General features: G+C 42.2%; 1 protein-coding gene across 3 annotated transcripts in view; it reads right to left on the minus strand.

Moving 5' to 3' along the window:
• Positions 1-13,009, minus strand: part of AFF1 (ALF transcription elongation factor 1) — a 156,021-nt gene that overhangs the window by 123,591 nt on the left and 19,421 nt on the right. Inside the window, exon 1 of one of the 3 annotated variants that reach the window (XM_063310428.1) lies at positions 9,954-10,349. The exons of 1 other annotated variant lie outside the window; for it this stretch is intronic. In XM_063310428.1, the coding sequence (XP_063166498.1) occupies positions 9,954-9,970 (17 nt within the window). In that variant the 5' untranslated portion in view covers positions 9,971-10,349. Of the gene's footprint in view, positions 1-9,953; positions 10,350-13,009 lie in introns of those variants that run through there. One more of the 3 variants, XM_063310429.1, reaches the window with a different exon arrangement.

A 13,009-nucleotide genomic window follows, 5' to 3' on the forward strand; every position in this document is an offset into this window, starting at 1 on the left:
GACCACTGATTACTCGGAAAGCCAACAAATGAGCCAAGGACCGCTAGATCCGAGAAGATGAGGCAGAGAAGGTAAAAACCTGCTGAAGGTGACGAGAAAATTAGCAGAGCGGGGTGTATAAAGCAAAAAGGAAGGAAGGAATTTGTTGGGATTGCAGTTTACTTTGCAGTCTATTCATACGAGAAGGGATCTAGACAAGGAAGGCTGAAATTTTATTTTATTTATAAATTTTATTTTTAAAAATTTATTTTATAAATTTTATTGCAAGTCTTCTGTCACTGTCTCTTCAAACTCAATTTACCCCTTGGACCCTTTAAAAACAGAAAAACTGAATCATGTTAGAAACAGCTCATCTTGAAACACCCCCTTATAAGGGTTACCTAGGGCCAAACTTTTGGTCTTCCTGGTGAAGACCTCTTAATTTTCTCTGGCCTCTTAGCAAGCAATTTCAGTGTTACTCAACACTGTTTTGGTGACTATCAAATTAATGTTGTTGTTGTTATCTATATGACACTGTGGTTTTATTGCTTGGTATCAGTTTGGTTTATCTAGCAGATCTAAAAATAACCCAGGAAACTGAAATGGTTGTAATTCAGAAACGTGATAAACAAACAAGCACATGAATGCCTGAATCTGAAGCAAGACATGGTTTGTGCTCTTTGTGATTCCTCAGTTTAATCTAGACGTTAAATGTCATCTTAGAACCAGCACATACATGCAGCAGAAAGGATATACAGAAGCACCACTGGGACCAGACATGTTTCAATCTTTTCCCAGGAAAATACTTCCAGGACTTCAGAAACTATTTTTCCCCAACAAAATTCCTTCAGCCTGAAATGGTATGTAATCGCTTTGATATAAACCACAGAATGTTGTTCTCAGGAACAAACCAGTCTTCAGCAACTTGGCATTCTGTGTGCCTAGGACTGCAACTCTCATCACTGAGGATCACAGCCAAGGTGGATGGTAATAATGGATGCTGTAATTTAAAAGCATCTTATCAGGTACCATCTAAAAGGGAAAATGACAACTTTGAGAAAGGCCAGACAGGGCAGGTCCAAGCACCCTCTCATTTACAGAAAAGGATTTTATAACTCATCACCTTGCTCACATTCATTGTTCAAGGCTGTTTCCACCAAAATCCTGCCACAGATGTCTTCTGAGATATATTTTTAGTTTAATGAAAACAGTGGTAAAATTTAAGAGATCTGTACAGCATCCTCAACTGAACTAAGAAAACTGTCCCAGATTCTCAGGAATCTAAGAGTTACAAAAAAGGTAATTTTTGAGTCATGCCTGAGTCTTGGTGACCATGATAGTTAGTTTGCATGTACACACACACACATACACACACACTGAGTAGTGATTGAATCAACATGGTTGTCTAAAGAGTATAAGGGCAACAATGAAATGATTGCTCTAGTGTTCCTTCAGGATTTTCCATAGGATGAGAAACCTATGGCCCTTCAGAAACTAATTACTGAACTACAACTCCCACCATCCCTATCCTAAGGGACACTGATGTTAATTTGCAATGTGTATGTTATAATCTAGTTGGCCATGGTGTCTGGTGATGATGGGAAATGTAGTCCAACCCATCTGGAGGATATCAGGTTGGGGAAGGCTATTATAGCATATCCCAATGTTCTTTGGGAAGAGAACGTAATGGAGAAAACCTGAGCAAAGCCATATTTGCCCAGCCCTGTTGTCATTGCAAAAACCAGTTAAGCAACATAGGCCCACCTGGATACAGCACTCAATTAAATAAAACTCTAACAATACTTGAACTGGAATGCATGAACACAACTAAAGAAAAATGAAGTTATTCATGGACAAATAAAGGACTGGTCTTTTGTGCCTTGGTATTTCCACACAGATTATCAGAAGTGGCCATTTCTAATCTTTTATAGCTGGAACTGTTTTTCCTTGATTAAAAAGTCTTTCCAGCTGTAGTACAACACATCTGGAAAATATCATGTTGAGAAGACAGTAGAAAGACATCAACTTCTATATGGTATTACCCATTTTCAGTTGTCATACTGTACTATGTAGAACTGAATCTTAACAAAGATATTGATATATTGGCAGGGTTTTAGCTTGCTTATCTCCCAGTTCTCCTTTCAATTACAGAACCCCTTTTAATTACTGAATTTTACTCGGGAAGCAGATCAAAATGCGCTGTTTTCCACTGGTAACCCTCTCATGTTTCAACACAATTTCTTCCATGCTTTTCCTTATTTCAAAAAACCCATGAGAAAGCAATATACACTAACTGAACTGAACAGTGTCTTTTGTTCCTCAGCAGCTGTCCATTTGGAAAAACCTTAAGATTTGTATATACTGTATGTATGTATGTATGTATGTATGTATGTATGTATGTATTATTGTTTGGAAATAATGGTATCCTGTGCCTTTTTTCCCCCTGCAAAGTTTTGGAAAATGGAGCTGGAAAGGTAGCAGGCAAGTCTGTTTGTATGGATCTCAGAAGCCTAGACATTTCTAAAGCTTGATTCCAATGTCTGATGTATTTTCAAGACAGTGAACAAACTGGAGCTTAGGAAATTTGCTTACTTGATTATGGGTAGCTTACAAACGTCACAAAATGCAGGTTGATAAATGTGTAGCAATGCCCAGTATAATCTTAAGAGATAAGGGCCAGGCATTTGTTTATTCGTTTAGTCGCTTCCGACTCCTCGTGACTTCATGGACCAGCCCACGCCAGAGCTTCCTGTCGGTCGTCAACACCCCCAGCTCCCCCAGGGACGAGTCCGTCACCTCTAGCATATCATCCATCCACCTTGCCCTTGGTTGGCCCCTCTTCCTTTTGCCCTCCACTCTCCCTAGCATCAGCATCTTCTGCAGGGTGTCCTGTCTTCTCATGATGTGGCCAAAGTATTTCAGTTTTGCCTTTAATATCATTCCCTCAAGTGAGCGGTCTGGCTTTATTTCCTGGAGGATGGACTGGTTGGATCTTCTTGCAGTCCAAGGCACTCTCAGAATTTTCCTCCAACACCACAGTTCAAAAGCATCGATCTTCCTTCTCTCAGCCTTCCTTATGGTCCAGCTCTTGCAGCCATATGTTACTACGGGGAACACCATTGCAGACCTTTGTTGTCAGTGTGATGTCTCTGCTCTTAACTATTTTATCGAGATTTGTCATTGCTCTTCTCCCAAGGATTCAGTGTCTTCTGATTTCCTGACTGCAGTCAGCATCCGCAGTAATCTTCGCACCCAGAAATACAAAGTCTTTCACTGCTTCTACATTTTCTCCCTCTATTTGCCAGTTATCAATCAAGCTGGTTGCCATAATCTTGGTTTTTTTGAGGTTTAGCTGCAGGCCAGCTTTTGCACTTTCTTCTTTCACCTTCATCATAAGGCTCCTCAGTTCCTCTTCGCTTTCAGCCATCAAAGTGGTATCATCTGCATATCTGAGATTGTTAATGTTTCCTCCAGCGATTTTAACTCCAGTCTTGGATTCCTCAAGCCCAGCATGTCACATGATGTGTTCTGCGTACAAGTTGAATAGGTAGGGTGAGAGTATACAGCCCTGCCGTACTTTCCCAATCTTAAACCAGTCCATTGTTCCGTGGTCTGTTCTTACTGTTGCTACTTGGTTGTTATACAGATTCTTCAGGAGACATACAAGATGACTTGGTATCCCCATACCGCTAAGAACTTGCCACAATTTGTTATGGTCCACACAGAAGGGCCAGGCATAGAAATATCTAATTATTAAGGGATGGGAAATTTACTTAATCAATTTAGGTTATAAAAGCAATACAAATTGCAGCCTATGCAAATTTGGCACAGTAAACTGTGTTGAATCCAATAGCAGCTTTTTCAATGCAGGAGTAAGATTGTAGTAGAAATCCATTTTTTAAAAAAAGCAAGAGAAAATATGTAATGAAATATATAGCCAGCCCTTCAGTAGTTAGTTCATCACCATCTACAGATTGCCTTGAATTTTTTTTAGTGCAACAAATGCTAATGTATACAAAGTTTAAGAACCTTTGGTGAGTTCTCACCCCTTTCCTGCTAGCAAGATGTTATTAGATCTGGATTTGATTTTCAGAGTTCTCTAGACAATTTTTCTTCCCTGTCATTAGAACTCCTTTTTGGATACAAAATGTGGAAAGTGGGCTTGAGCATCAGTCCAATGAAAAATAAAAACCAAAACACAATGCTGTTTGGGGTCAATCTCAAAACCAGGATAGTATTTTGCAGACGCACTTGGAAGCCTATTCAAGATACCATATTGTCAGAAAGTGATGAGAAGGGATTATACATCAATAACAGAGCATATGCTTTGCAGCCAGAAAGCCCTAAGCAGCCCCACATAGGGAAGGACCTTGCTCTGAAAACTGTAACAAGTAGAAATAGATAACAATGGCATAACAGGGTAAATCTTTGATCTAACTCAGCTTCCTGTATTCTATGCATTTATGTATGGACTTCTAATATATGCATAAAATGTGCAAATCCCAGTGGATCTGAATACCATTTCTGGAGAAGGTGTCTACAGGCTAATGAAATCAACCTGCACTAATATTCTGTGACTTTAAGATTCATCTTCGGTAGTACCATAAAGCAGAGACAATGTATGTCCAAAACAACTACACGGATGGCATCATACCTCTCTTCACTGTCAACCAACGTGACTGTATCAGTCAGAAGCAGTTGCCTTGGAAGGGGAAAAAGAAAACAGAACCAAGCCAGAACAAATAGGAGCAATCCCACAGCAGAAATTGACCCTATCAAATAAGACAAGCTGGGATGTTTATTGCAACATAAGAAAGAGGAGCACACTTGCAGTAGAGGGCCGTGACCTTGCAACACATTCTTGGACCAACCAATTATTTTATTTCTATAAGCTATCCTGGGAGAATTCTTGCCCTTTGAGGTGGCTCAGAAACATTTAAAATCAATCGATACAGTAAGGCATAGTGAATGAATAATGAATGAAGAACTATTTCATTTATGATTTGTTTCTATAACAAATCAATAAGTAATAACTAACTCCTGAGAGTTGCCTCTATTTGCCCATTCCTCAAAGGGAACAAAATAAAATGCTGGGTGGTTCAACAAAGCATCCTCATTGCTCATCAGCTGAGGTTGCAGCTTGGTCTAGCATAATTGAAAACAGCAGCTTCACTTTCAGGGTTTCTCTACATTCCCAGCATCCCACTTGGCCCAAAAGAGCAACACACCAAACCTGGAAAAATATTCATGCCCAAATCTGCTCTTGCATCTGGAAACATTTTTTCTAAATCTCACATACAAGAGGGAAGATCGTGATTAACGATAAAAGGAAAACACTCTCCCTATATTTGTATACAGTTTATTCTCCATTACACATGCTATAGGGCAGGGATATATAAACCAGGAAGCATAAGTTATAGGCCATTAGGCCTTTTAAAAGTAGCACTTGAATTGTGATTTTTAATGAGAAGATTCTTAAATACGTTGTGAGCAATCACGTTAATTAACTGAACATAACTACGCCTATAGTTACATACAAACTGAATTAAATCAGTTTTGGGTTTGACCCTAGACATTCGCTTCTTTGATTTGACCCTTCCTAGTTTTGGAGGGACAGCCCCCAGTGTGCCACTTTTTATGTACCCTTGCATGAGGAATTATGTGCTGAGAACCAGCACTAAGAATAGATTAGAAATTAACTTGAGTTTCAAAGCACAATTAGCTCAATTCTAAAAGTGCTGCTTTGGCTCCATTATCTGTAAATACTGTACAGATTGGTCTGACACCAGTTTACATATCATAAGCTTTCCTCTCAAGGAAAGGTTAAAACACAGAGTATTCAACTAGGATAAATCCTTACCCTACAGCTGCCAAGATGTTTTAGGGAGAAGAGGAAATTACTGATAAACTACTTTTAGATCAATAGAACCTACACCCAGTATGGAAGAATTATCTAGCTGAGCCTCATTTCTTCGCTAAAAGATGCTCTAAACTGATTTGTATGCTTTCAGCTGGTTGCCCCGGAAATCTGATGTAAGGTTAACTAATACTTTAGAAAGAAAGAAAATATGCTTGTATTAGCCTCTTAGCTCTATACATTTCTATTACAGCACCATGCCAGCGCTAACCCCAACACAAGCCCTATGACAAGGGTTCCTGAAAGCTCTGCATCCTATAATGGCCAATCATGCTCTGAACTTTGCTCTAAAGTGACCAAGCACTGCACCTAAGTTGCAGTTATTTTCAAGATTCAACAGTTCATCTAGAGTTTGTATCTGCACAATCTAAGCATGGGTGCTCGATGGTTCCTTTTTGAGAATGCCTTAGAGACAAGGCAGAGATTGATGCTCCCAAATTTTATTTTCATGCATGAAAATATTTCACTGATAAAGGTTGCAGAAGGAGAAAAATAGATTAGAATTACAATGGGTGACATTTCACTTTGGAAAATAAATCCCATGCCATTGGAAACAGATATGCTCTTCTTTCATCAGGGTCACTTTAAATATCAAGATTTACATTTCATTGTGATCTTTCCAAAGGATAGTACACAAGGGTTGCACAGTATAGGAAGCTCTGAGGCAGCATGCCAGTCCAAATGTGTAGAAATTCCCTTCTGTCCTGAAGCAAAATAGAAGTCAAACAGTCTGATCAAACAAGCCGGTATTCAAATTTTCTGGTTGTCAAGCTCCTGACTCATTCCTACACCTACAATCTGCTTGAAAGCAAATTAACACTAACTTTCCTGCTTGTTACTGAAAGGACCACCTGTAAAATATAAAGTGTAAGGGTGTGGATTACACCACTCAGTTGGGGGGAAAGCCATAAGCAATAAGAAAAAAAGTAAGAAACCAAGCTGAGGCTGATAAAAGATTTGAATGGCAAAATGGTGTTGTCAAGCCAGTGTTTCGGTCCATCAGAAGTTATCATAACCTTTTAGGCCTCCGATGGCACTGCGGCTATGGGGTTATCTGGGCACTACTGTATCACCATTCTGCTAATGGACTTCCTACTAATGCTGCCATCTGGGGGATGGCAGCCTCCATGTCACATCCAAAAAAGAATGCGGCACCCTCTATCAATACTGGGCATTGCATTTGGGGAAACAAGGCCCTGCATCCATCCTAGAATCACAATCAGAAAAGAAGATTTGGGGATGGGGAGGAAAAGGCAAGTAACTCCAATGCCGTTAGGGTCATTATATCCTCCTGCTGGTAGCTATATCAAGCAAGGCTCCCTTGCTCCCCCAACTAATCTTTGTCTCCCCAATTTATTTCAAATGTAATCCTGATGACACAACTTTTCTATTTAAGTAGAACATGTAATAAAAAACACTAATCCTTATCGTCAATCTCTCATGGCATCATCCACCCTCTAACACTACTCAATACTGCAGAAAAGAGGTGGAAGAAAGCTGATGGGTCTCCTGATGATGAGCATTCCATCAGTGTCATGAATGACACACCACAGTTGGTGTACAAGAAGAAACATTTTGGAAGTTTAGTGCGGAAGCCAAAGTATGTTGTGTACAGTATAAATATGCAAGGATTCCAAGGTCCATGCCGGATGCGAATTCATAGGAGCTGCAGTCCCAACCCAACTTGGGGAGGTACAGAATTATGAAAACAAATGTTGGCTCTTTTCCAACAGAAGCACAAATAATTTACTACCTAACCTATGCATATATTTGCTTGGAAGGACTTACTCCCAAGTACATATACACAAAACTGCAACCTAAGAGTGAAGACTTTATACATAACTATCCAAAAAAGTGAGGCCAACTGACAAGATGCTAAACCATAATGTGGTTCCACTGGCTTGTGGCTTAGCATGTCAGCCCAGATTTATTAAACTAAGGTTTACAGATTAGCCTATTGTGTGAATCCAGCTCCCTATGGATTATTCAGTAAACCATACCTAAGCAAATCAAGGCTTTCAGTATTACATGAATGTGGCCCCTGAGTTCAGTGGGGCTTCCACCAGGAAGCTTCAAACAGGAATACAACCCCTAAAACAATTTAGACATTGTCTCTCCAGGGGATGAAAAAAAGGCCTGTTCGTAAGAGTCAATCCAATGAAGTGATTTGCAATGGAAGGCATGCACTAAACACCCTGTTCCATCAAGATAATGCTATTTTATACTGTAGTTTGACTGATTCTCAAGTCAGTTATGGGTGAGAAAAACTAGGCAGCCCAGAGACAGAATATACCTTTACTACAATATATTCTTCAAATAAAAGTGTTCCACTAAGCAAGAAGGTTGACAATGATGGAGTGCTTCTCACTCTCCTATTATTGTTCCTTCAAGAATCTAGTTTGGATTACATAAATGGCCTCTGCCATATAGAAAAAACTTGGCTCCTGATCCCTGCCCCTAAAATATAACCAATATTAAGGAATTGTCTATCAACACTTGGAGTTTAGACTCTTTCAACATAAAGACTGGTATTAATGCCTGCAATGGCTTGTTCCTCTTGCTTTATACAGTTTTTAAATGCATAACGTGTAGGATTTTTTTTCCCTGCAGAGAACACATTCTGTGGTTCCTGTCTTTTTCATTCCAGTAACATCACATTCCAGGCACAAAACACATGCAGGTTCACCATTATCTTCTAAAGGATACCAACAAAGGTAGGCTTCTCTACTCCACTCCTCAAACCTGAACTAGGCCATTATGTACTTGAAGGCAAACACTGAGGCTGGCACTTTTTATAAGCTTTAGAGTGCTCTGGAAGATTATGGAAGGCAGCCAACAATTTGTACTTCCAATATCAAACCTTCAACTGAGGACAAATGGAGTTGCAGATCCAAAACTTTGCAACACTCAACTAGTTGAACCTCCAGTTTCTACATCTGGTTTTATTAGCACTATTCCCTCCACATCTGGACAGTCCCCCCTCCCAGAAAATAAGGACACACCCACTGATTTACCAATCCCAAACTGGAGTAACTACTTTTCCCCTAACATACCCCCATCCTATTACACGTCTTAGTTTTCAAGCAGTGAAGAAATACTGGAAATCTCTATTAGCAACTAACAGTGGGAAATCTATCTTGAATAAAATAGACTGATTAGATCTGCTAAATGATGGAATGGGGGGAGGGGGGCCATGGCTTTGAATATGCTCCTTTAAATAGGGAGAGGCACAGAAATCCATTTTGCTGGGTGATTTCTTTCTCAAGAAGGGTCACTTATAAAAGGTCCCCCTGCCAAGTAATCCAGAGTAATTAAGAGAAAGCATTTCCAAGGCATATATACCCGAGTGCATCTTCCATCTCTTAACTTGACAATAACCAGAGATAATTACTGAGCTTTACTCCTGTCCCCTTTAAAGTCCCGAAGAGCCTGCCAGCCCTTGCCGACTCAGCAGATTCCAAGCTCATAAAAACCGCCTAGCTACCATTTTAGGGGTTGATCCAGAAAACAAGCACGGAAAACACACAAAATTCAAAGCCATACACAGGATTCATTGTGCCAGCAGTTCATCTCCCCTTCCCCGACCCCCCACCCCCATTATTGTCCCGAGGCAGTTCAGGGGAAAACACGGCGGGAAGAGTAGAACAATCAGCTGTTCGCAAGCGACGAGTTTCTAACTGCGATTTTCAATGCCCTCTACTACGTTCAATTTAAAAGCGGGAAGGAAGCATATTTCTTATTTTAAGGCGATGGGGTGGGGAAGGGAGAAACAGAAAGAGAGAGGAAATAAACGAGAGGGGAAGTTTTCCCTTGGAGCAACTGAGGCTGGCTTTATTTTTTCAAACCCAAGCCGCTTCCTTGACCGAATCGCAAACTTTTGAACCCCGAAGGGAAACCCTGGGAGCACGGCCACCCCACTAGAAAGGCACGGCACGGCACGACTCACACGACACGCGAAGAAGCGACTCCCACCCACCCCCGCCCCGTCCCCGTCCCCGTCATAATAGCCAATATAACCAGGACGCCGATGTCGGGCGCTTTTGTTTTGAATCCTTACCTTGACTGGGCAGCCATAGTGAAGCTTAGCAAGCCGGGCGTCTCCTGGCCATCAGCGGACTTTTGGCCCTTCCCTACCCCCCACCCCCCAGAAACTTCCCGGCCATTTGCCGACCTCCGGCCGCCCGGGAAAGACCGGGCGCGGCAGCTCCTGCCCTCGCCCCAAAGGCAGCTCCGCGAGGCCAGCCGCCCACCTTGCTAGCTCAGCCCTGCGCTAATTTTGATCGACATCCGGGCACCCGAGGGCCTCCTCCAGTCCGGCTGGACGCACTGCAAGTCACAAGAGAAGGGCAGGCAGGGGAGGGGCAGGGGAGGGGCAGGGGAGGGCAGCGAGGGGGCGGCTCTGCTCCCCGCCTCTGCAGCCCCGCAGGTGAGCCCGGCCCGGGACTCATGCCTGGGACCAGGGCTGGGGAGCTCCGGGCGCAAAGCGGCGCGCCAGCCCCGTGCCAAGCGGCGCGCCGCTGGGGTCCCCCGCTCGCCAAGCGTGCGGCTGCCCCCCACCCCGGTGTGGGCTGGGCGCTTTCCCCAGCCCCACTCGCGAGCCCCCCCCAGCCCCCCCACGTTGGCTTGGTACAATCCGCCTCCTTAAATGGACAGGTTGGGCTGTCAAGGGCCAGGGGCCGGAGGATTGGCTAAGGGGAGAAGGACAGACGCGGCTGCCGGACCTATCGCAGCGGCAAAGGCGCGGGAGCGCTCCCCCAGAGACGCCCCGCCTCGGGCACGGAGGGAGGAGGAGCGCGGAGGCGAGGAGAAGGCAACCCGCCGGCGCCCCGAGGGGCGGTGATGCCCGGCCGGAGGGCAGTTCCCGGGCCTCCCCGTGGCAGGACCGCGAGGGACTCTCCAGCTGCAGGAGCAGAGAGGCGCCCGGTGGGCGGCCGAGCGAGGGCAGCTGCTGTGCCAGCGGCGCCGCTGGAGGGCTGTTCTTATGGCACCTTTGCTTTGAGGCTCGGCATGGACCCGAATCCCTAAATTGACCACCGAGGTGGCAAGTTGAAGGAGTTATGAGCAGCTGTTGCCTACCAGCTCTTGTTCTGGGTCCTTCCATCAAACTGAATCGCACCTTAAGCCAGCCACCTACTTTTTAGCTTACCCGGTTGTGTGAGCTAGTCCCGCAGGCAGTGAGTGAGTGTTCAAAGTATCACAGGAAACTGGACGAGCACTTCATGTGAACACTGCATTCCCCCCCCCTCCATTGCTTTCTGCCACTGAAGCCAGTGCCTAGTAAAGGAGTGTGTGCAGAAAATACAAATGTTGACAGCAGTGTTTCTCAACCTTGGCCACTTAGGTACGTGGACTTCAACTCCCAGAATTCCCCAGCCAGCCGTGAAAGTTGCCAAGGTTGAGAAACACTTGATTATATTGATTCCTGTTGCTGTCTTGAATGGAAATGATGGATCCATCTGACTGTTTCATATATTGAGCCATACCATGGATGGGGTGCCATACCTATGTGATGGTCCAGGTCCAGGTCAATTTAATCTATTGATTTCCCTCCAAAATGGGCCTGTATTGATTTTCAATGTATTGCAGTCCAGTTACTGGGGGAAAGAGACCCACAGAAAAAGCACAGCCCGCTCACAACTGTCTTGCTCAATTAATATGTTCAGAACTTTGCACTCAGTATGACCAGGGTGTGACTGTTATTTTCCTCTATTCAAATATTTCTTTAAGGGATGGAATAATTACTGGATTAAAGCAAAATCTCTTTTGGATAAAGTAAAAGTGGTGCCTTGATCAGGCACGCAAGCAATTTTTATAAAAATCATAGCAATACACAGAGCAAGCAGTATTTTCAAACCATTTATTTAGCAGATATTCCTCCCCACTCCCTCCCAGAGGACAAAAATGTCTTTTTAAATAATCCCTTCTAAGACCACTGTATGTACTGTCTTATGAAAACTGTGTCTGGCATTATAAAAATATGTACATCTAAAGTTAACAAACTGATTATTTGCATATGATCAACTAAATCTCTTTAGCTGGGTTGCATCCATAATTATTTTAATCCCCCACTCAGTTATGAAGTTTCTAGAAAACTTGGGGCTAATTCTTTTATTTCATCCAAGCCTGCTTCACAGGACTGTTGTGAGGATAAAAAAGAATATTCTGTGCTATCTTGAGAACATGAGAGAAAAGACAAGCCAATACTATTCAGCATTATTTTATCCTGTGCATTCTCTTTAATATGGCACGTATAGCCCATCCTCATTTTATCTGTACATCACTTCTGTGAAGTAGGTTCATCTGAAAAATACTATCTGGCTAAAATGTTTATAGTCTTCATTAAAGCAAGCAGAAATTTATAGAAATAAACATTTATTTTCAAATCTGTGTTGGAAATGTGGAAAACATGAAGAGTCATTTTCTCATGCTTAGTGGACTTGTTAAAAAGCTAGAAAATTTTGGGTTCAAATATACACAGTGATACAAAGAATTTTAAAGATTAATATTCAACTGAAACCAGAATTTTTCTTGCTGGGACAATTAGAAAAGAATTATGCACGATTGTTTTTGTACATGGTAACTTCAGTGAAACTATTAGGCACAAAGTTGGAAAGATGCTGAAATACCCACAATGGAGGAATGGTTGATGAAGATGACAGAGTTTGCAGGGATGGCAAAATTGACTTGCTTGATTAGAGAAAAGACACAACTGCATTTGTCAGTGACAGGGAACCCCTTATGGGCTTTTTGCTGAAAAGGGAAAAAAATGGACTTGTGATTTATGGGTTTGATGATTAGAAAGGATAGAATATAGAAAGGCAGCCATGATCTAACCTTACAGAGAGAAGACAAAATAGTAATATATCCATAACTGCTGTAAAGAAGATTGGAAGCCACTTCTTTATATTTATTTTCCCTTTCCTTTTCTTTCCTTGTCTTTCCTTTTTCATTTCTTTTCTATTTACTTATCACTTTTACTTTTCTTTATTTTTATTTTTCTTTAAAATTGTATTGTTTTTACTTCATATAAAACCTCTTTAATGAAAATTAATTGAAAAAAAATGAATGCAAGCACAGATTTAAATTCGAGGGGCAATGCAAGTCATAAGATTT

Source organism: Candoia aspera, chromosome 8 (genome assembly GCF_035149785.1).
Source record: "Candoia aspera isolate rCanAsp1 chromosome 8, rCanAsp1.hap2, whole genome shotgun sequence".
In the NCBI taxonomy this organism is placed as follows: Eukaryota; Metazoa; Chordata; class Lepidosauria; order Squamata; family Boidae; genus Candoia; species Candoia aspera.